We start from the raw sequence: 24,148 nt of genomic DNA, 5'->3' as shown, positions 1-24,148 counted from the left end.
GTTTAGTGATACTGTGTCCAAGGGCCAACTGAGGACAGATGAGCGCTGTGTCCAGCTCGCTAGTGCTGGTCAGACCTGAGTTGGTCTTTAGGTACTGGGAGCTGTAGGAATGTGGCTGTGTCTGTGTGAGTGACCGGGAGCGTGGCAGAGCCAGGAGGTGGCTCCGTGGACTCTGTCCGGCTCCTTCTTGTTAACCTGAGGTTCACACACATCTACCAGCAGGAAATTGTTTGTGATACCTGTTCCTCTTGGAGAGTTCTAGCTTCTCCTAACTATCAAAGTTTCTGAAAATAAATGTTAGAAATTAGTTTACTTGGTCTACTAAATAGGGTGAGATGGGGGTCATGTTTTAGAGATGGCATTGTTTTAATATGAGGCATTTAATATTATCCAGAAAGAGAGGGGCAAAGTAATGAGAACTAAATAATTAGAACTAATTTTTCTAATGTTTCTTACCATAACTTGTACGTTGCCCTTTATTTTACGTTTATAAATATTTATTGCTCTTTTCAGTAGATAATGAATATATATTCTTGTACTTGAATTCATTTGGTCTTGATCAGGGATTCTTTTCAAAACAGCTAAATCTTGTAGTTGAATTTTGAGAGATTACTTTTATTATAAATATTACTTTGCGTATATGAATCATGACTGTAGGAACCTAATGACAGTATACAGAATTGCTTTTGACGGGTGTAATAGGACAGAAAAAGAAAATAAAAGGCTTAGAGTTGCAGTGTTATCAAAACATGGAAAAGAGATTTTGAGACATTGATTCTCCTTTTAGGATTGTTATGACTGCATCAGCTTCAGGAATTTATGGCAACTTTGGCCAGGCCAATTATAGTGCCGCAAAGCTGGGTCTTCTGGGCCTTTCAAATACCCTTGCAATTGAAGGCCAGAAAAGCAACATTCACTGTAACACCATTGCCCCTGCTGCTGGATCACGGATGACCCAAAGCATTATGCCTGAAGGTAAGTAGCTTAGATTTTTTCGGTGGCTCTTAGCCACAAATCTGTGCAGACTGAGCTTTGCAGAAGTATTTAATTTTCTGAATAGTTTAAAAAGTTATTTATCGGGGCGCCTGGGTGGCTCAGTCGTTAAGCCAGGTCATGATCCCAGGGTCCTGGGATCGAGCCCCGCATCGGGTTCCCTGCTCCTCGGGAAGCCTGCTTCTCCCTCTCCCACTCCCCCTGCTTGTGTTCCTCTCTCGCTATCTCTCTCTCTCTGTCAAATAAATAAATAAAAATCTTTAAAAATAAATAAATAAATAAATAAAAAGTTATTTATCTTACCTTTTCAAAAAGCAGTATGTATAATTTGTGTTCATTATGGAAAATTTAGAAAAGCACAAAGGAAAAAAATTTAAAATGACCCATAGTTCTACCACCCAGAGATAAACTTTCATTCTTTTTCTCTGTGTAGGTACACATAAATACATATATATGTTTGTTTTTTTTATAGAATGAAGTAATAGCATTTTGACCTTTTTTTTTTTTTAAGATTTTATTTATTTATTTGAGAGAGAGAGAATGAGAGAGAGCATATGAGAGGGGTTAGGGTCAGAGGGAGAAGCAGACTCTCCGCCAAGCAGGGAGCACGATGTGGGACTTGATCGAGGGACTCCAGGATCATGACCTGAGCCGAAGGCAGTCGCTTAATCAACTGAGCCACCCAGGCGCCCGCATTTTGACCATTTTATAGTAATAATTATTTTTTAAAATTAAGACTATTTTTTAGAACAGTTTTAAGTTTATAGAAAAATTGGGCAAGATGGTAAAGACAGTTTTCCCTGTTATTAACATCTTGCATTAGTGCCCTGCATTTGTTATAACTGATGAACGAGTATTGATCCATTATTGTTAACCAAAGTTTGGAGATTCCATTAGGCTCACTCTTTGTATTGTACAGTTGCATGGGTTTTCACAAACACATGATGTTCTGTATCCACTGTTATATACAGAATTCTATTATATAGAATAGTTTCACTGCCCTGAAAATCCCCCATGATTCACCTCTTCATCCTCCCCTCTTCCCAAATGTCGGGCAGGACTGAAGTTCATTTCTTTCTTTCTTTTTTTTTTAAAAAGATTTTATTTATTTATTTATTCATTTGAGAGAGTGAGAATGAGAGAGAGAGAGAGAGAGCACATGAGAGGGGAGAGGGTCAGAGGGAGAAGCAGACTCCCTGCTGAGCAGGGAGCCCAATGCAGGACTCGATCCCGGGACTCCAGGATCATGACCTGAGCTGAAGGCAGTCACTTAACCAACTGAGCCACCCAGGCGCCCCTGAAGTTCGTTTCTTTTTATTGTTGAATAATATTCCCTGGTATGGAGGGACCACAATTTATTTATTCATTCACTGAATGAGACACATCTTAGTTGCTTCCAGCTTTTGGCAATTATGAATAAAGTGGCTATAAATATTCATGTCCTGGTTTTTGTGTGAACATAAATTTTCAACTTGGAGTAAATACCAAGGGGCATGGTTGCCGGATTGTATGTTAAGATTATTTAGCTTTGTAAGAAATTTCCAAACTGTCTTCCAAAACGGCTGTGTCATGTTGCATTCCCACTAGCAATGAAGGAGAGTTCTCGTTGCTCCACATCTTTTCAGGCATTTATTGTCCATCTTCTGCTTTCTAGTCCTTCTTATAGGTCTGTAGTGCCTCATGTTGTAATTTGCAGTTCCCTAATAACATGATGTTGTGCATTTTTCCTACGCCTATTTGCAGTTTATCTATCTTCTTTGGTAATGTGTCTGTTCACATCTTTTGCTTATTTTGAAGTTGGGTGGCTTGTTACTGTTGAGTTTTTAGCATTCTTTGAATATCTTGGAAATATGTTCGTTATCAGATACATGTTTTGTAAATGTTTTTTCTCAGCCTGTAGCTTATCTTTTTATTCCTTTAATCTCTTTCAGTTTTGAAGGATAATTTCACTGATACAGGTTTCTGGATTAGTAGTTTGTTTCTTTCAACACTTAAATATGTCACTCTACCCTCCTCTTGCTTCTTACATGGTTTCTGAAGAGAAGTCTGACATAATTCTTTCCTTGTACCTATAAGCAAGGCATTTTTTCCTCTTCCAAGATTTTTCTCCTTGTTTTTTTGCAGTTTGAATATAAAATACTTAGGTGGAGATTTTTGGCAATATACTGCTTGATTGCCTATGAACTTTTGGATCTGTAGTTTGGTGTCTTTCATTAATTTTGGAGAACTTTCAGCCATTACTACTTCAAGTATTTTTCCTGTTTCTCTCTTTCTTCTCCTCCTGGTATTCCCCTTATGTGCATATTATATCTTTTGTAATTGTCCCACAGTTCTTCGATATTCTGTTCCTCTCTCAAAATTCTTTTTTATTGGGGTGCCTGGGTGGCTCATTTGGTTAAGCGTTCTGACTCTTGATTTTGGCTCAGGTAATGATGTCAGGGTTGTGAGATCGAGCCCCACATTTGGCTCCGAGCTGGGCATGGAGCCTGCGTAAGATTTTCTCTTTCCCTCTCCCTCTGCTCCTCCTCCACTGTTCGAGCACTCTCTCTCTAGAATGAATGAATGAATGAATCAATAAATAAATACATTCTTTTTTATTTTTGTATTTTAGTTTGGGAAGTTTCTTTTTTTTATTTTTTTATTTTTTTAAAGATTTTATTTACTTTTCAACAGAGAGAGACAGCGAGAGAGGGAACACAAGCAGGGGGAGTGGGAGAAGGAGAAGCAGGCTTCCCGCTGAGCAGGGAGCCCGATGTGGGACTTGATCCCAGGACCCTGGGATCATGACCTGAGCCGAAGGCAGATGCTTAACGACTGAGCCACCCAGGCGCCCCAGTTTGGGAAGTTTCTATTGACATATATTTAAGCTCACTGATTCTTTTTTCATTTCCATTACATTGTTTTGTTTTATAGCATTTCCTTTTGATTTTTTCTTAGTTTTTATCTCTCTGCTTACCATGGCCATCTGTTGTTGCATGTTATCTACTTTTTCCATTACAGCCCTTAGCATATGATTTATAGTTATTTTAAATTCCCATTTTGCTAATTCCGATATCTTATATTTGAGTCTGGTTCTGATGCTTGCTTTGTCTCTCCAGCCTGTGCTTTTCTTGCCTTTTAGCATGCCTTGAAATTTTTGTTGAAAGCTGAACATGATGTATCAGGGTAATAGAAAGTGAGGTAAATAGGCCTTTAGTGTGAGGATTTAAGTTTATCTTGTGAGGAGTTAGGCTGTGTTTATTGTTTGCTGTAGCTTTCTGTGTCGGAGGCTTTTTTTCCTCTATGTTCTTGTTTTTGTGTCTCGTGTTGTCTTTGGGTCTCCCTAGAAATTCCTTGTTAACTAGAGTGTGTATCTTGGAGCCTTCTAGTTATAATCCATTGTTCCTATACTGGAGTCCTGCTGATGTGGCTGTAAGGGGAAATGTTCTATAATCTTATGATGAAATCTCCATTTTGTTTAGTGAGTCAGAGTCCTGGGTTGTGACTTTCAGAAGAGTTTCTTAGCCAGTTCTTCCCTCTCCCCTTAATTGAGACAAGAGGGCTAGAGAGGCTCCACTTGTCTAATTGCCCTTCCCCTAGGTCAGATAAGGCTCTGGTAGTCTCTCGTGAGGATAGCCCTTTGTTAAGGAAAGCAGAATGCTTGGGTATATTTCAAAATGATTTTTTTTTTTGGTCATTCTCTTCCTTTTTATTCTGTCATATTTCACAGTAAATGTTAGACTTTATATTCCACCTAATAAATTCTTGGAAATGTATCTCTGACAGATAGGGACATTATAACCACAATGCCATCATCACATCAAACAAAATAACTCTTTAACATCACCTAATACCAAATTAATATTACAGTTTACTAAAAGATATCTTTTTTGAGTTGGCTTATTCCACAGGGATCCAGATAAAGTTCTCAGACATTTTGTTACGAGTTCTTGTTTTATTTAATACAATCGTTTGTTCTTTTAAAAAAGCCACTTATTTGTTGAAGAAACTAGTTCATTTGTCCTATAGACTAGTACTCATTCTTGGTGTGGGCTACCTTTGCCATTTGTAGAAAATCACTTGACCATATAGGTGTGGGTCTGTTTCTGAATAATGTGTTCTGTTCCACTGATCTCTGTGCCTGTCCTTCTACCAATGGTTTTGATTACTGTAGTAAGTCTTGAAGTCTTGTTTTTGTGAGTCCTCCAATTTTGTTCTTTCTTTTAAAATGTAAAATGTAAGTGTATGAGAGCCTGTGCTTATACCATTATATAAAGGATACTACATTAAACATTTACCTAACATCTCTAGAGGTAGAGACCTGTTCAAATAAGTAAAAGCTACATTCTCAACAAAAAACAAATTTAAAACCTAAAGTTTTAGTATTTTCTTGAAAACTTACTGCTTCCCAAAGAGTGTACAGTCTGTGGCCAAAAAAAAAATGACTAAGGTAGAAATCTAGCAAAAGAATGATAAACACAAAATTCTAAATAGTGTTTATCTCTTGGCATGAAGCAGAGGGGTAGATTAAAGGGTACAAAGTTAGATTGCCATGTTATCGGTAAGGCTCCAATTCCAGGGTTGAGTGGCAAGTTCATGACGATTCATTATATTTTTATGCTTTTCTTCTTCCCAGTAACACTGTGAAGTGTTAAACAGTAACACTGTTTTGCATATATGTGTAGTATTCTACTTTAAAGGAAAAAACATAAATTATCATTTGGTTTGCTTGTTTTTGATCCTCATGATATTATTATATACCATATTTTTCTTTGGTGGATTCCTCTTTTTTCCATGCAGTGTTAAATCTTTAATTTATGATATGTATAGCTGTAGGTCATTCATTTGTACTGCTATATAGTAGTCCATGGTGTGAATTTATCTAATTCTTATTAATGGACATCTTAATTGTTTTTAATTTATTTGCTTTTTTGAACAGTGTTGCCATCTTTTACATGTGTCCTAGATCACATGTAAGATCACACAGCAAGAATTTTTCTGGGGTGTGTAGCCAAAAGTAAAATTGCTGAGTTGCACAATATGCAAATGCTGAACTTAAGCTAATGCTAAATTATTTTCACATGGATTCAACCAATTTAACATCCACCAGTGATTATAGAGTTCTCACTGATCTTTGCTTGGGTTAGGGTCTCTAGGCTTGATTCTCTAGGGAAGTTACAGAACTCAGACAAAGCTGTTAACTCATAGTTATGGTTTTTTACAGTGAAAGGATACAGATTAAAATCTGCAAAGGGGAAAGACACATGGGGTGAATTTCAGGAGAAACCAGCCCCAAGCTTCTAGATGTCCTGGATGCACCTTATTCTCCCAGCAGTGATGTTTGAAGAAATGTGTAAATGTTGCCAACCAGGAAGTTCACCTGAGTGTTGGTGTTCAGTCTTTTTACTGGAGGTCAGTCATGTAAGCATGCACCCCCTGTGTGACTGACCTCGGCCACTCAGACTCCAGCCCCTTGGAGCAAAGATAGGCTTCCTTATAAATCACATTGTTGGCACAAACTGATCAAACTAGTTCAGCATGGCCCAAAGATTCAGGCATATTCTTATTAGTCAGAAAGCTCAGAGCTCATCTCCTAGGAACTGGCCAAGGGCCAGTCTTGAAGACCGACCTTTCTTGGGAGTCTGCAGAGTGTGAGCAACTCAGGCCTGTTGAGGTAACCCTTTTCCTACACCCTAGTCTTGTCCAGATCTTGGCATTGTCACTATATGCCAATCTAGTGAGTATAAAATGGTATCTCTTTGTGTTACTAATTTCTATTTCCCTGATTACTAATGGCCTCATGCTTTTATTAATATGCCTGCTCACTGGCCAGACATGTTCTTCTATGAAGACAAGTTTTTTGGGCCATTTTGCTATTGAATTATTGTCTTTTTCTTACTAATATGTAGGAATTCTTATTCTGCTATTTTGTAGACATATATTTTGCAAATATATTTTCCCACATACGTGGCAACATACTTCTAATTTTTAAATAAATTGGGATTTAATATTTTTGTTATTGGTTTCAAACTTAATAGCTTTGTAGCCTGAAAATGTGGTCTTTGTAATAGTGGTTATTTGAAATTTCTTGGGATATCCTTAATAGGCTAATATATGATCAATTCTTATGAATGTTCCTTGTGTTCTTGAGAAGAAAGAGTATCTTCTAGTTGATAGTAGCAGAGCTCTTTATAGCATAGCAAGCCTGGTAATTTTATTTTTGAAATATTCTTTATATTTATTGGACTTTTTTAAGCTCAACTTTTCAATTATTGAGAAAGATGTATTGGTTTTTGTGCTTTGAAAATAATATATAAATGAATACTAGTTTCCTCCTGTATGTCTGTCAATTTTTGACTTGTAATTTTTCAGGCTATTTTATTGATTGCTTGTGTGTTTAGAATTATTAAATCTTTCTTGTTAACTGACTTGTTTATTACTGTCTTATGCCCTCTAATATCCCTAATTTTTTTTTTAAGTCTTTTTTGTCTAATGTAAAAATAGGTGTTTTTTTGTGGGTAGGTATTTTCCTGGTATTTCTTTTTTTAATTTTTACTTTCAGTCTTTCTATATTTTTCTGTTGTAGACATTTCTTTTGTGAACTGCCTATCTGGGCAATATAAAAAATCAAATCTGGCAGTGTCTTTTTTAACTGATGAATGTAGTTTATTTACATTTATTGTACCACTGATAAATTTGAATTTTTTCTACCATTTTGTGTTGTGTTGTCTGTTAATATTTTTTCTGTGCATCTGTTATTTCTTGTATTTTTTTATTACTAGAGATTGTTTTAAAATTTCATTTATTTGCTCTTTTCTATGAAAATATATATACTGTCTCTAAACAATACACTTTATTTTTTATATTTTTTTATACTTTATTACTAAAGTATGGTTGACATATAGTGTTCTAATAGTTTCAAGCATACAACATAGTGATTCAGCAGTTCTATACATTACGCAGTGCTCATCATGATAAAAGTGTAGTTACCATCTGTCACTGTACAGTGTTATTACAATATTATTGACTATACCCACTGTGGTCCAATTTTCTTCTCTGGGGCTTATTTATTTTATAACTGGAGGTTTGTACCTCTTTATCTTCTTCACCTATTTTGCCCATCTCCCCACACTCCTCCCCTCTGGCAATGACCAGTTTGTTCTCTGTTATTAATGAGTCTGTTTCTGTTTTTTGTTTTTTGGTTGGTTGGTTGCATTTTTAGATTCTACATATGAGTAAATCATGTGGTATTTGTCTTTCTCTGACTTATTTCACTTAGCATAATACATTCTAGGTCTTTCCATGTTGTCGCAAATGGCAGGATCTCATTCTTGTTTGTGGCTGAGTAATAGTCCATTGTAGATATATACCACATATTCTTTAACCATTCATTTCTTGATGGACACTTAGATGGCTTCCATATCTGGGCTTTTGTAAATAACACTTCAATAAACATAGGGGTGCATCTATCTTTTTGAATTAGTGTTTTTGTTTTCTTTGGGTAAATACCCAGTAGTGGAATAACTGGATCATATGATAGTTCTCTTATTAATTTTTTGAGGACCCTCCATACTGTCTTCCACAGTGGCTGCACCAGTTTGCATTCCCACCAGCAGTGCATGAGCATTCTTTTTTCTCCACATCCTCACCATCACTTGGCAGTTCTCGTGTTTTTGATTTTAGCCGTTCTGATAGGTGTGAAGTGATATCTCATTGTGGTTTGGTTTGCATTTCCCTGGCGATGAGTGAAAAGATTTTGAGCATCTTTTCATGTGTCTGTTGGCCATCTGTACGTCTTCCTTGGAAAAATGTCTTTTCAGGTCCTCTGCCCATTTTTAATCTGATTATTTGTTTTTTTTGTGTGTGTGTTGAGTTGTATAAGTTCTTTATATATTTTGGATATTAACCTCTTACTGGATATGTCATTTGTACATACCTTCTCTCATTCAGTAGATTGCCTTTTTGTTTTGTTCATGGTTTCCTTTGTTGCACAAAAACATTTTATTTTGGTGTAGTTCTGATAGTTTATTTTTGCATTTGTTTCCCTTGCCTGAGGAGACATATCCATAAAAATATTGCTAAGGCTGATGTCCAACAGATTACTGGATGTATATTTATTTCCTTTTTATGGTTACTTTAAATGATGTTTTAACTCTTGTTCTGAACAGTATAAGGATTCAAGAACACTTTAAACCTAGTCAGTCATCCACCTTATGACTTCTGTGTTATTACTTTCCATTATTATAGTTTTCTTTTTTAAAACTCTTTACAAATTAGATATTATCATAGTTATTATTATTTTTTAAAGATTTTATTTATTTATTTATTTATTTATTTATTAGAGAGAGTCATGTGCACAAGTTAGGAGGAGGGACAGAGGAAGAGAGAGAGCAGACTCCCTGCTGAGCAGGGAGCCTGATATGAATCTTGATCCCAGGACCCCGGGATCATGACCTGAGCCAAAGGCAGACGCTTAACTGACTGAGCCACCCAGTTGCCCCATCATAGTTATTATTTTATATGGAAAACATTTGTTTAGATTTATATACATTTACCGTTTTTTATATCTTTTACCATCTCTTTTGGGTCATTTTCCATCTCCTTAGAATGTGTCCTTTAGAAGTTCCTTTAGCCCCAGTTTTTTGTATATTTTCTCAGTTTTGTTTATCTTAAATGTATTTATTTCATTTTCATTCTTGAAAGAAAATTTTTCTGGGATCACAATTCTAGTTTGATAGTTATTTTTGCTCAGCCTTTTTGATGAATCTGATCCACTTTCTCCTGATTCCAATAGTTGTTGAATTATCATTTTTTTAATAGATGATTTACTCTTCTCACTGTTGCTTTTAAGATCATGTCTTCCTCTTTTGTGTTGTATTCTTTCATTGATGTATCTGGGCGTGTATTTCTTTTCTTTTTTTTTTTTTAAATTTTTTATTGTTATGTTAATCCCCATACATTACATCATTAGTTTTAGATATAGTGTTCCATGATTCATTGTTTGTGCATAATGTATTTCTTTTTATGTGTCTAGCATATTCGGTATATTATGTTATGATTTCTTGATCTGTGGATTCATGGCTTATATTTATGGTTAGTTTTATAAGTTCCAGAAAAATGTTAGCCTTCATCTTTTGATGCGTTATTCCTCTGCTCTCTTCTTTCTTTCCGTATGTCAATTAGATGTATGTTAGACCTAATTCTGTTCTTTTTCTTTTTCTTTAATTTCTCATAATTTCTCTTTAATATTTTGATATTCTCGTCTCTTACATTGAATTCTGAATATTTCATCAAATATATCTTTCATTTAATTAATTCACTCTTCATCTGTGTCTAATTTACTATTTAACATATTTAAAATTTTTTTTCCTTTTAGTAATCCTTCCTATACCCCACTTCCAGATCTACTCTATTTCCTCTTGATAGTTTCTTCGTGGTTGCTTACCGTTGTGACTGTATTCTTTATTTTTTAAATCAGTAATTAGCTTTCGTATATGATATATTTTAAATTCCAACATCTCCATCTCACTGTAGTTTAAATCTGTTTGTTTCTTTTGATTTTCACTCATGGTGGTTTTCCTTCATGTATTCTTGGTGATTTTTAATCATGAGCTCTTTGTCTCATCTTAATCTGTGTTTATTCTGCATCATGAAGTGGTGGTGTTTTCTTCGGAGAGGACTGGTCTTTGCTGTTGCCAGTAAACAGGAGACACAGCCAACCTTGGACGACTTCGGTCTTCCTTGAGCGTTGAGGTTCAGTGCAGAACACTAAAGGCTCAGGACACCGTCTCGATGCTGGCCTGCCTCTAAGTATCTATATATTAGCGCTGTTATTGGTATCTGTATTCAGAGTAATCTTGCCTTCACTGCAGTGCAGAGCTAAGGACTATTTTCCTTATTTCTTTCCGGTCGAGGGATACTTTCTCTATCTCAGCAATGCTTCAAAAATCTAATTTCTGGCAGCAGAAGGGTTCTTCAGAGTATGTGGCTTACTGGAATGCTAGAAATCCTGTCATCTGGTATTGTGGAAGAAAACACTTGATTGAATAATGAATCTTAAGGTTTAATTCTGTTTTCACATAACTTTGTATGTATTAGCTATGGTAGTTTTCAGGAATTTCACTTACCCCCTTAAGCCTTATAAAATTGAGTTTAATAAGATGTGAGTTAACTAGAAAATTTGGGATATGTTTGGAGAACTGGAAAGCAACATATTTACTTAACATTGTTAGTGATAATATGTGAAATAAGATGCAAGGCAGAAGTGTTTTTGCTATGTGGCTTTTGTTCTTTTCTTTTTTCTCACGTAAGGTAATATGTGCTCAGTTGGTTTTCATAGATGCATTTTTTGTTGTTGTTGCATTCAGTATAAAGTTAGTCACCTCACCCATGCGAATCTACACAGATTTGTCAGTTGATACATAAGAGAAATGAGAGGAATGGTATGTAATGAGATGAATGGTATATAGGTTAAGAATTTGCTTTTTCATGTAATTTGAGGTGGTTGGAGTCTACCTTTGCTTAATAGGGAATGGAGAAAAGTGTGCCATTGGGTTTTTTTCATACTTGAGAGCTATTTTAGAGGCTATAAAGTAAAAAGTTTTTGGAGCTGCTCTTTAATTTACAGGGACTGTAAATGTCACCTTTGTTGCTTTAGCATATTAACCTAAAATTCCATTTTGTCATTTCACAATTAAGATGTGCATTTATTTGATTCTTTAAAGATTATAAAGTATATTAACAAATCATATCTCACTTGAGCCTTGGAACAGGTTGGTGGAATAGGCAGGGAAAGCATTTTAATTAGCATCTTTCTGGTGAAGATATTGGTTCAGGAGGGTTGAGTGATGTGCCCCAAGTCCTACGTTTATGTACATGGCAGGGCTAGCGGTAAAATCCAGGTCTTCTTACTCCTGTGTAGAGTAGGCATACCTCATTTTATTGAGCTTTACTTTGTTGTGCTTCACAGAAATTGCAGTTTTTGCAAATTGAAGGTTTGTGGTAACCCTTCATCAAGCAAGTCTGTTAGCACTATTTTTCCAACAGCATTTGTTCACTTCATGTCTGTGTGTCACATTTTGGTCATCTTGTAGTATTATTGCTATATTTATTAGGGTGGTCTGTGATCAGTGATCTTTGATGTTACAATTGTAAATGTTTTAGGGTGTCACATAGAAGACACCCATAGAAGATGGAGAACTCAATAAATATTGCGTGTGTTCTGACTGCTCCACCAGCCAGTCGTTCCTCTATCTCTCTCCCTCTCCTCAGGCCTCCCTGTTTCCTGAAGTTAAACTTAATAACCCTACAATGGCCAATACCTGCTCAAGTGAAAGGAAGATCACATGTCTCTCACTTAAAATCAAAAGCTAGACATGATTAAGTTTAGTGAGGAAGGCATGTCAAATGCCAAGGTAGGCCAAAAGCTAGGCCTCTTGTGCCAACAGTTAGCCAAGTTGTGAAGGCAAAGGAAAAGTTCTTTTTTTTTTTTTTTTTAAAGATTTTATTTATTTGACAGAGAGAGAGATAGCGAGAGCAGGAACACAAGCAGGGGGAGTGGGAAAGGGAGAAGCAGGCTTCCCGCCGAGCAGGGAGCCCGATGTGGGACTCGATCCCGGGACCTCGGGATCATGACCTGAGCCGAAAGCAGACGCTTAACGACTGAGCCACCCAGGCGCCTGGCAAAGGAAAAGTTCTTGAAGAAAATTAGAAGTGCTGCTCCAGTCAACACACAAATGATAAGAAAGCAAAACAGCTTTATTTTTATTTTTATTTATTTATTTATTTTTTGAGAGAGAGACGGGGTGTGAGCAGGATGGGGGAGGGGCATAGAGAGAGAATCTCAAACAGGCTCATCCCTCAGCAAGCAGCCCAAAGCGGGGCTGAATCTCACAACCCCAAGACCGTAATGACCTGAGCTGAAGTCAAGAGTCGGACGCTTAACTGACCGAGCCACTCAGGTGCCCTGCAAAACCGCCTTATTGCTGATACGGAGAAAGTTTTAGTGGTCTGTGCGGAAGATCAAACCAGCCCCAGCATTCCCTTAAGCCAAAGCCTAATCCAGAGCAAGGCGCCAATTCTGTTCAAGTCTGTGAAGGCTGAGTGTGGTGAGGGAGCTGCAGAAGAAAAGTCTGAAGCTCATAGAAAACAGAATTAAACCTTAAGATTCATTACTCAATCGAGTGTTTTCTTCCACAACACCAGATGACAGGATTTCCAGCATTCCAGTAAGCCACATACTCTGAAGAACCCTTCTGCTGCCAGAAATTAGATTTTTGAAGCATTGCTGAGATAGAGAAAGTATCCCTCGACCGGAAAGAAATAAGGAAAATAGTCCTTAGCTCTGCACTGCAGTGAAGACAAGATTGCTCTGAATACAGATACCAGTAATAACAGCGCTAATATATAGATACTTAGAGGCAGGCCAGCATCGAGACGGTGTCCTGAGCCTTTAGTGTTCTGCACTGAACCTCAGCGCTCAAGGAAGACCGAAGTCGTCCCAGGTTGGCTGTGTCTCTTGTTTACCAGCAACGGCAAAGACCAGTCCTCTCCGAAGAAAACACCACCACTTCATAGTGCCGATGAGGTCTAAGGGAAGAAGCCGTCTCCGTATCGTCAGAGTGCAAGGTGAAACACTAAGTGCGGTTACAGAAGCTGCAGCAGATTATCCGGAAGACCTAGTAAAACAATTCGTGAAGGTGGCTGCAGTAAGCAAAATATTTTTAATGCAGACACGACAGCCTTCTATTGGTAGAAGATGCCCTCTAGGATCTTCATAGCTAGAGAGAAGTCGGTCTGGCTTCAAAGACTCTCTGTTGGGGGCTCATGCAGCTGGTGACTTTACATTGAAGCCAGTGTTCATTTACCGTTCTGAAGAGCCCAGGGCCCTGAAGAATTATGCCAAATCTACCCCGCCTGGATTCTGTAAATGGGACAGCAAAGCCTTGATGACAGAACATCTGTTGACAGCATGGTTTTTTGAATATTTTAATATTCAAGAGCTTTAATATTGAATCTTTGAAGCTCACTGTTGAGACCCAGTACTCAAAAGAAAAGATCCCTTTCGAAATATGACTCCTCATTAACAATGTACCTGCTCACCCAAGAGCCCTGGTGGAGGTATGGGAGATCAGTGTTGTTTTCAGGCCTGCTAACATCATCCATTCTGCAGCCCGTGGATCAAGGAGTCATTTCAGCTTTTAAGTCTTATTATTTAAGAAATACATTTCATAAGCTCTAGCTGCCATAGATGGTGATTTGGACCTGGGAAAAATAAATTCAGAACCTTCTGGAAAGGATTCATCATCTAGATGCCATTAAGAACATTTGTGATTTGTGGGAGGAAGTTAAAATATCAACATTCACAGGAGTTTGGAGGAAGTTGGTGCCAGCTATCATGGATGACTTTGAGGGGTTCTAGACCTCTGTGGAGGAAGTCATTGCAGATGTGGTGGAAACAGCAAGAGAACTAGAATTGGAAGTGGAGCCTGAAGATGGGACTGAATTGCTGCCATCGCGTGATAAGACTGGAATGGATGAGGCGTTGCTTCTTATGGATGAGCAGAGAAAGTGGCTTCTTGAGATGGACTCTACTCCTGGTGGAGATGGCGTGAAGACCGTTGAATGACAACACAGGATTTAGAACATGACATACCCTTAGTTGATAGAGCAGCGGCAGGGCCTGAGAGATTGAGTCCAATTTTGAAAGAAGTCCTCGTGTGGGTAAAATGCTATCAAACAGCATCGCATGCGACAGAGAAATTGTTTGTAAAAGGCCGAGTTAATCGATGAGGCAGACTGCATTGTCTTATTTTAAGAAATTGCCACAGCCTTCAGCAGCCACCACCCTGATGGGTCTGCCGCCATCTACATGGAGGCAGGACCATCCTCTAGCTAAAACACTGCAACTTACTGAAAGCTCGGGTGATGGTTGGCATTTTTAAGCAATAAAGTATTTTAAAATTGAGATGTGTACAATTTTATTTTAGTCATAAGGCTACTGCACACGTTAACTGATTATAGGATAGCATAAACATAACTTTTATATGCAATGGGAAACCAAAAAATTCACCTGCCTAGCTTTGTTGGGATATTTGCTTTATTGTGGTGGTCTGGAACCAAACCCACAATATCTCCAAGATATGCCGGTTCCTTTCTACTCTGTTAAGTTGCTCACAGAAAAGCGTGCAGTGGGAAAATACTTCTTACACTTTGTTACTCATCAGAATGGTTGCATTTCATGTCTTTGTCTTACTGCCATTACAATTGTCAGTGCTGTTGTGTAGTTTCCTGGCGTCTGGTGAAATTGCTGGGAGAATGAAATAGTTTTAGGAATGAATGGTACTTCAGTTCCTCATGTTAAATAGAGTTTTGCCCATTAGTTACTCCCTAGGCGGCTCTAACTTGTCTTCACCTGAATAGTATGTTACCATTCTTGGAAAGGTGTGTCTGTTACTTTCTAAGAAGCTTGAGGGAGCTTCTGGAATTTCTCCATTGGGATGCAACAGTTCTTCCAGAAGCTCTGAATGTTAGGCTGATTGATTATAGAGATCTAATTTTGTTCTTACTTATTTAACAATTCTCTGAGTTACCTATAATTTATAAGGAAGGAATTTTCAGAAAGCACAATCATTGATTAAGTATGTAGACATTCTTGTTTATAACCTTTTTTTGGTCTTTCTTTCAGATCTCGTGGAAGCTCTGAAGCCGGATTACGTGGCCCCCCTGGTCCTTTGGCTTTGCCATGAGAGCTGTGAGGAAAATGGTAGCTTGTTTGAGGTATTCCACAGCTTCCTGCTTTCTCTCAAAGCAGTACTTGTGTGTTATATGTACAAAATGATCAAAACATTAGTATTTTCCAGTTGCTCACATTTGTAAACATCTGTAAGAGTTGATATCACTTGTGTATTTTTTATTATCATGGTTAACTAAGGAACAAATGTTGATGAATGTCTTTCTTAGAAGAAGTAAAAGCACCTTCATACCTTCTCTTTTTCCTTATTTCTTCATTTCTAGTGTTCTTACCAAATGAAAACGTGGCTGGTTTGATGTGTTTACTCAAATAGAGAAAGTTTTATTTGGTTTGGGAACTTGGATGTGGAAGTAGAAGGATAAAGAGTAGGGTTTAGAGTCAGTGAGGCCGGGTTTTGAATTCTTTGTTTTGATAATTGCTGGCTCACTGGAATATCATACAAATTAACGTCCCTGAGTGTCAGTTTTCTTGGGTTCTTGTGGTGACAACTAGAAATCATATTTTTATTTTTTAAAAAGATTTATTTATTTGAGAGAGAGAGGCATAGAAAGTGCAAGCGGGAGGGGGGCAGAGGGAGAGGGAGAGAGAAACTAAAGCAGACTCCACACTGAGCATGGAGCCTGGCACAGGGTTTGATTCCACGACCCAGAGATCATGACCTGAGCTGAAACTGAGAGTCGGACACTTAGCCAGCTGAGGCACCAGGTGCCCCGAAATCATATTTTTAAAATTTTGGCATTGGATCTAGTACGTAACAGTCACACTTCAGGGGCGCCTGGGTGGCTCAGTTGTTAAGCGTCTGCCTTTGGCTCAGATCATGATCTCAGGGTCCTGGGATCGAGTCCCGCCTCGGGCTCCCTGCTCAGCGGGGAGCCTGCTTTTCCCTCTGCCTCTGCTGCTCCCCCTGCTTGTGCTCTCTCGCTCTCTCTGTCAAATAAATAAATAAAATCTTGAAAACAAAACAGAAAAATCAGTCACACTTCAGTTGTAACTATTATATCACTATAGTAGAAGTTTAGTCTGGGTATCATATATCAGTAAACATAACTTGTTATTTTAACTTTAAAAATAAACATTTCCATTTTTCCTTGTTGCAGAGCTTTAAATGTTTATTGTAAAAATAAAAAGCACACATCCAGTGAGATCCAGTTTTCACTCCACAAAGTCCTTTTAGATTTCTTTATGCCAATTTATACATCTTTTATTCCTCATTTGGGTATGATCTCTTTTTTCCTAGAACTGTTATATTTTAGATCGCTGCCCCCAACCCCTATTTTATTCTCTGTGGTAATAATGGACGTCTTCTATGAAGAATACTAGGAAATCCAAAAATATATCTTGGTAGCAAAATAAGCTGGGTTAGTTTGAAGTGAACGTTATATTAATCTGATGCATTTGAATAAAAAGCTGTTTAAAAAGAGTTTGCATATGTCTAAGCAGAAATGTGTGCCCCCACTTCCTAATCAAGCCATTGAGTGTGAATTGTGGAAAATTAGAGGTGGAAAGAACTTTATAAGACCTTTGCAAATTTAGTAGTATTAAGCCATCTGGGGCTCAGAATTTGGTCTATTTGTCTTTTATATCATTAAGGAATTTTTCAAACTTTTTGTGTTTTATATTTACATTTGTTATTAATTCTATGGACAAAAATCATACATGCCTTTATAGAAAACTTAAAATATCCTGGGAAGTGTACAGAAGAAAATAAAATTTGTCAGCATTACCCCATCTAGAGATAACTACTATTAGTATTTTTTTGTATCCTTCCAGGCTTTTATTAGATGTGCATCTTATATGAATAGTCTCTTTTCTTAGATCTGCATTTTATATACACAGCCAAACCTATGGAGACAACAAGGTCATTTTGTAGGTGAAGTTTAATATGTGGTTGCTCTTTTACTATGTTGTGAACATTTTTAGTGAGGAACATTGGGTGTGCATGATTGATAATTATAGTAAGAAACATCTGTGATATTCTGACTGAAACCTTGAAAATAAATTTTGCTACTTTGTTTGCAAGGTTCTGAGAGGTATCTAGAGTGTAAGGTAGAGATTCTTTGGCTCAGTGCCTGGGGCTCAGTGCCTGGGAGGAGCTTACAGCTTGTTGCTTCATTCCCCAAATATGGTAAAATATGATCTCTCTCTTGTCTGTTACATAAAACCACTGTTGATGTGTCTACTCTGCCAACATCAGGACTGATGGGTCTATTGTAAAAGTTGTGGGCATATTCACACAGAGGCAAAGGGTGATAAAAAGCCATACTTGACCGAGAGCCCTAAGATGCGTTCTGTCTGCGGATACATTTTCTGTTGTCCTGTTCATGTGGAATTCTCATGATAAATTCCAGCACACTGTAGTTGTGCTTGAAGATTGACAACAAGATTTTTTTCTTTTTTTATCACTCTCCTCTGGGGATTTCCCTTGCATGACCTCTGGAAAAAAAACTGATCTTTCCATGTAGCAGTTAATGTATTTGGTCATTTGCCTTCTCTCTCTAAAGATGCTTTATTAAAATGACTATACATAGTTCATTAAGTCAAGTCCTACTTTTATTTTTCTTTCCTTTTTATTTTTTTATTCACTAGAACCTTCTAGAGGGACGTGTTCTTTCACGCCTGTGTTGTGCTGGGCAGTTTTAATGTTTTATTTGTTTCACCTTCATGGTTATCTCATGAAGAGTAGTCTCATTATATTACATAAGGGGAAATTTGGATTTACGGAATTCAGATAATTTGATGAGGGTCACACAACTAGTAAGTAGAAGAAATTAGTACGAAGCCTTGTTTTCTGACCTCAGGCATGCTTTTCCATCCGTTCGCATTTCTACTACCTTGTGCCACTTATTTCTACTCTGATAAGATGAATGTCACTCAGTCCTGGAGGTCAGTGGGCTTTTGTAGAGCTGTCTTCTTTTCATTCACTGTGATCTAGCCCTCTAATACTCTTATAGAGGTAGATGCCTGTTTTTCTTTCTTTCTTTTTTTTTTTTTTAAAGATTTTATTTATTTTTGACAGAGAGAGAGAGAGAGAGCACAAGCAGGGGGAGCAGCAGAGGGAAAGGGAGAAGCAGACTCCCTGCTGAGCAGGGAGCCAAATGCGGGGCTCGATCCCAGGACCCCAGGATCATGACCTGAGCCGAAGGCAGACGCTTAACCGTCTGAGCCACCCAGGCGCCCCGATGCCTGTTTTTCTAATTTAACAAATCTCTGTGTGATTCACTCTCGATGGTATAACTGTTTTTTCTTCTTTTTGGTAGGTTGGAGGAGGATGGATTGGAAAACGTAAGTCTCCTTCAGTGTTTGGTTTGCTGTACGTTGTTTCTGTATTTTTAACCCCGCACATCCAACTGGAGCTGCGTAAAGATCTTGCCAAATGCCTCATTCTTGGAGCTCATGCATACATATCCACACTCAAACATGGTTCTACCAAAAGGTATTCTAAAATGTGGAAGCTGTTCTGCAGGCCTTCGGTATTTTCAAGAAACTTTTGAGTTTTTGTGGTTGTTTTTCCTGTCAGCAGCCCTTATTCAGGACTTGTCTGTTCCTTCAGACAGCACGATCTCTTTTTATATTGGTGTTTGTCCTCCCATATCTCTGGCGTCCCACATGATAGTTCTCGCTATTTCTGCAGAGAAGTGAGTGGGAGAGAGCACTGTTTGGAAGAGCTGGGAAGAGCCCTGTGCTAGATGGCACAGCGGGAAGGTTCTCCAGTTCTCTTATTGGATTCTTTTCTTCCTGGGGGCCATGAGGCACCAGGAGGTGACAGTGAGGAATCACAGTGGACAACTTGCTGAGACAGAAATTGCAGTTGATGTCTGGAAATTATTCCACTTCAGTCCAGTAGGAAACTCACGTTTCCTTTCTTCAACCCTCTCTTTCTCCAGCTCTCAAATCTTTTGTGCTGCAAATTGGATAATTGCTTCATGACATTTAAAAAAATATTGTGAAAATTCCAGTATCCCAAATCAAGTTTTCAGTTGGCTGCTGGTATCAAAGTTAATTATTTAAAAGGTGGTCATTATTGGAGGGTATCGTTATAACATAGAGTATCAATATTTTCATCATTAATGACCGTTCTTTTCGGTTATTAAAGTAACATATACTATTTAAGCATTGCTCAGTATAAGTGTCTCGGGATATCCATTTGGAAAGAAAATCAGTTGTTGAAATAAAAGCTTTTTCTGGGACTTTATCAGTAGGAAAGCTCTGGAAGCAGGCTTTTCTGTCATTGCCTGAAACAGATCTTTAGTTTAATAATCGTCGAAGTCTGACCATTGTGTTTAAATAAGGTTATTAGTGGCTATTTTATTCCTTGGGCTCTTTGAAAAGAAAATGGTGTTAAAAATTCTCCTCATAGAACTTCTATAGCAATGATGATTTTTGTGCATCTGCCCTATTCTAGTTGACTTCCTGTGGAAAAGGAACAAGAGCAAAGGGGGGGGTGAGGGAGAATTATTTGGGGATGTGTGATGTATTAATTTGGTTATCTGGAGTCTTTGACCTGTTATCACCACCTGAGTGATCTGTGGTCATGAAGTCAGTCTTTGGTGTGATTATGTATAATTAAAATTTTTCTGGTTCAGCCTCACATTCTACCTTTAGGAGTGTCTGGCATAGTCAGTCAGAGGAGAGGTTTTTCCTTCAGCTTTAAATTTTTTTTTTTTTTAATTCACATTATCCTAATGGGTTTGTTATTTCAAGCAAAATACATTTAAAGGCTTGTAGTAAAACTCTTCGGATGTTAGAATCTGTTTTTCCCCCTGAATTCCCTTTCTCTTAAAGTTAAAAAAAAATTCAAAGGGCTCAGATGAATTTTACTTTCTTTGTCCCTCTTAGACTCTGTGCTCAGTGTCTTCATTTTGTTTCTGTGACCAGTACGCTGGGAGCGGGCCCTTGGAGCCATTGTGAGGCAGAAGAATCAGCCAATGACTCCTGAGGCCGTGAAGGCCAACTGGAAGAAGATCTGTGACTTTGATAATGCCAGCAAGCCTCAGAGAATTCAAGGTAGAGTCCCAAGTCCGTTCACTCCCGGCTGGGAAAGCAGAGGCAACAGAGCGTTCTCTGCTCTTTTGGAATTGTCTTCTGTTTTAACTAGGGCACATTTTCTGCTCTGGTAGCTATTAGAACTCTTCAAATTTAAGATTATATATATATATCAGCCCCCCCGTCCATTTTCCTGGCTTGTTGTAATCCTTTTTTTTTTTGGTGGGCATCCAGGTTGGGGATGGTGTGAAGTGTTCACCCTTTCGTGCTCCACGCATCTACTCCCTGTCTGACAGCTCGTTTCAGAGTCTTCTGTTACCTAACCATATACTCTTTACCTCACCGAATTTTTCTCTATTGCCCTAAAAGTTCGTTTAGGCCAATTTTGTTTAGGCGTAGCTCTTTTCTGTCTGGTGAGTAGATTTTGCTTTGTTTTAGCGCTTTGTCTTTGCCGCTGTTTCTCTCCCCTTCTCAAACGCCCCTTCCTCCCTTTATCACGTCTGTTAATTTTAGTGCTTCTTTAGAAATCTAAGCTCAGGCCTGGGATGTTCACCAAACCACCCCCATATATTTCATGCTACGTTGATCTCTCTCGGCTCAACCCTGACCACTTGGCATCTCATCAGAGCTGCTTTTGCGTCCTAAGTATGTGGTTTCTTAACTGTGCAGTATGTTCCTTTGGAGGCAGAGACTGTGTCTTGTAAGCACTGCTCTTGTATTCGGTGCCGAACTCAGGAAGGATTCATAAATGCTTGTTACCGTGAATTATTGAGTCGTCTGTGGTCTGTCAGAGGAATAGCAAGCAGTAGAAGTCACATTTTTTCTAGTATAACTCACATATGCATATAGTATATGATGTTTAAAGGACTTTTCTGGGAAAGATAATGATTCAGAGTTATTTTACAGACAAATCTTTTTCTTTTTTCTTTTAGTAATTTTGTATTCAGTGTTTGGTAGGAGAGTGTATCTGAAAAACTGATTATTCTGGCTTTTTTTCCCTCCTTAATGACACTTTCCTGTCTGCTGGTACACTCACTGAAATTCTCATTGTGCTCTTTCTCAATCAGATGATAATAACATCATTGTTATGTCGTTGATGGGAGCATTTGCTGTTTTCCATATTTTGATGTTGGAGATAAATTTAGCCTGTGAATAACAGTCACCCATTGATGAAAAGGAATGAAAGGAAAAAGGAAGAAATATAAAAACTTTCCTCTGATGTCCAAGTTCCGCTTTATTGCCTTAGAAGTATTATAAAGAAAAAACTACCTAAATGAATCATGTAATTATAAATGAAAAAAATGCCTCTAAGTATTTGAGGTACAGTTAGAAGAAAAATCTCACATTTTCTGTACAGCTGTTCTCATCTTACAGATGACACGACTAAGCGCCCGACAGATGCAGTGATCGGTCCAAGCTTGCTCAGCATCTGAGCCGAGTTAACTCAGGCTGCCCGTGTCTGGGTGCCGTGCTTTCAGCCTGTAGCACGGTGACTTTCAGTTACAAGCCTCCTTCTGGCAGCAGTCTGAGTGGGGGGGTGAGGGGACGATTCAGTGGCCCCAAGCCTCTCCACTAGTGTCACCAGGAATGGGAGATTTCCCCGATCACATCGCATTCTGTGGTTTGCTTAGAGGTTTTGTCCGAGTTTGGAAGGAGGTCCGTAGTGCCAGGGTTTGTTAGAAAAGTCCCAGAGTCTTTGGAATCTTATGGCCTATGTGGATGCCCCGTGAATCTCCTTCGTTAACCTTTTTGGCCCCACAACAGCAGCTTCTGAACCCTGTCTGGAATCTCTGGCCATAGTGATGGTTTTCCCTGGAAGAATTTTTAGTACTGTCTTCAGAGCTATCACTTGAGACGTGGGGGGCTCAGGGGTAATCTTGGCATTGTTCCATCCCGGAGGAGGGGGCGGTGGTGGGGAGAAAAGGGAAGTTAGCTTTTCCTTTACCAAAAATTGCATGTCTCTGGTCGAGGGTCCCAGTCTACGGAGTTCTAAAATCTGTCAGACGTTGCAAAGCTCAGAACCTCCTTAGACTCATAATCCAGGAAGAGTATGCTGGACAGTGCCTTGTTCTCCAGTGAAAACCCCCAGTTACCCTTGGTCTGTTTCAAAGTCTACAACGGTGTTTTCCGGTAATAGCCCGACCTCTCATGCAGTACTGTGGCAGGCTTGCCCGATGTCACAGGAGTGATCAGCGAGCACGTCGACAGCTTTTCTGAGTCGCATCTTTAACAAAAGCATCGTTGTTGTTATTATTTCTTTAGAATCAATTGGCAGTATAATTGAAGTTCTAAGTAAAATAGATTCAGAGAGAGGAGTTTCGACAAATCCTACAAGTCTCGCGGCATCAACAGCTACATCAGAATTTGTAAGTGGGGGAGAGAAGCCTATGTTTTTTCTGAAGATTCTCTCTTTTCTTTTCTTCTCTCTCTTTTCTCTTCTTTCACACAAAAAATATTATTTTCCAAGCTACTAATTTATTGTTAAATAGGAAAGATAAGTGATGACAAAACTTTTTATAAAATATGTACTAATAGTTATAGAATTTGAATGAACATAAGGCTAAGATGTAGCCTTGTGTAACTTTTACTTCTTTTTTTAATTTTTAATTAATTAATTTAGTTAGTTATTTTTACTTTTGCTTCTTTAGTATGATTAGACAAGTATCTCAACCCCCCCCCCCCCCTTTTCAGTACTGTTGTGGATAAGCCTACTTTAGTTACTATTTTTCTAACTTTTTAGAAAAGGATATCTATTTAAGTGCCTCTTTGGAGCCTTTTTTTTTTTTTTTCTCAGGGAAAGCATCAATAGATTGTATTTTGGAACTATTTCAACATGGCTGCAAATAAAGAGCCTCCCATTGTGTCCGAAATTCTAATAGAACTGTGGTTATAGCTCGTGAAGTTCGCTGATTTACTGTCTCCCGTATTTAGCCTTTAAACAAAAAATTATAGTGCATAAATAGTAAGAAATAAATCATTTGATGCATTTGATTTTGGAGTTCTGTGACTCAGGGCAAACATTGTGATAAAGTTAACAATCTAATTTTAACCCTAAGAATATGATCGGGTTATAAATACAATTTTACTTTAGAATAGGATTTGGCAAACTTTTTCAGGAAAGGGCCAGATGATAAATGTTTTATAGACCACATACTATTTCTGTCACATATTCTTCCTGTTTTTCTTTTTTTAACCACTCCTTAAAAATGTAAAAATCATTCTTAGCTCTCAACCCTTGTTTACTGACTCCTGTTTCAGAATGAACATGGTCGACAGTTGGACATCATTCTTTTTTTAACCTAATACGTACTTTACACGTTAGCTAGACATATCATAACTAAGTAGAAAAATACAATATCAGTGAGATAAGGGACATTCCTAGCAAGGAACTTAAGGTAAAATCGCAATTTAACTAAAACCATTATGAGGCAGTCTCATTTA

The 24,148-nt window shown here is 38.0% G+C and overlaps 1 protein-coding gene across 1 annotated transcript in view; it reads left to right on the top strand.

Moving 5' to 3' along the window:
- Positions 1 to 24,148, top strand: part of HSD17B4 (hydroxysteroid 17-beta dehydrogenase 4) — an 89,208-nt gene that overhangs the window by 20,127 nt on the left and 44,933 nt on the right. The window contains exons 8-12 of the mRNA XM_078067593.1: positions 788 to 975; positions 15,659 to 15,750; positions 18,982 to 19,006; positions 20,600 to 20,728; positions 22,970 to 23,073. Coding sequence (XP_077923719.1) covers positions 788 to 975; positions 15,659 to 15,750; positions 18,982 to 19,006; positions 20,600 to 20,728; positions 22,970 to 23,073 — 538 coding nt within the window. The remainder of the gene's footprint in view (positions 1 to 787; positions 976 to 15,658; positions 15,751 to 18,981; positions 19,007 to 20,599; positions 20,729 to 22,969; positions 23,074 to 24,148) is intronic.

This window comes from Halichoerus grypus, chromosome 2, assembly GCF_964656455.1.
Source record: "Halichoerus grypus chromosome 2, mHalGry1.hap1.1, whole genome shotgun sequence".
Classification (NCBI taxonomy): domain Eukaryota; kingdom Metazoa; phylum Chordata; class Mammalia; order Carnivora; family Phocidae; genus Halichoerus; species Halichoerus grypus.
This window is presented reverse-complemented; position numbering and strand designations above follow the sequence as displayed.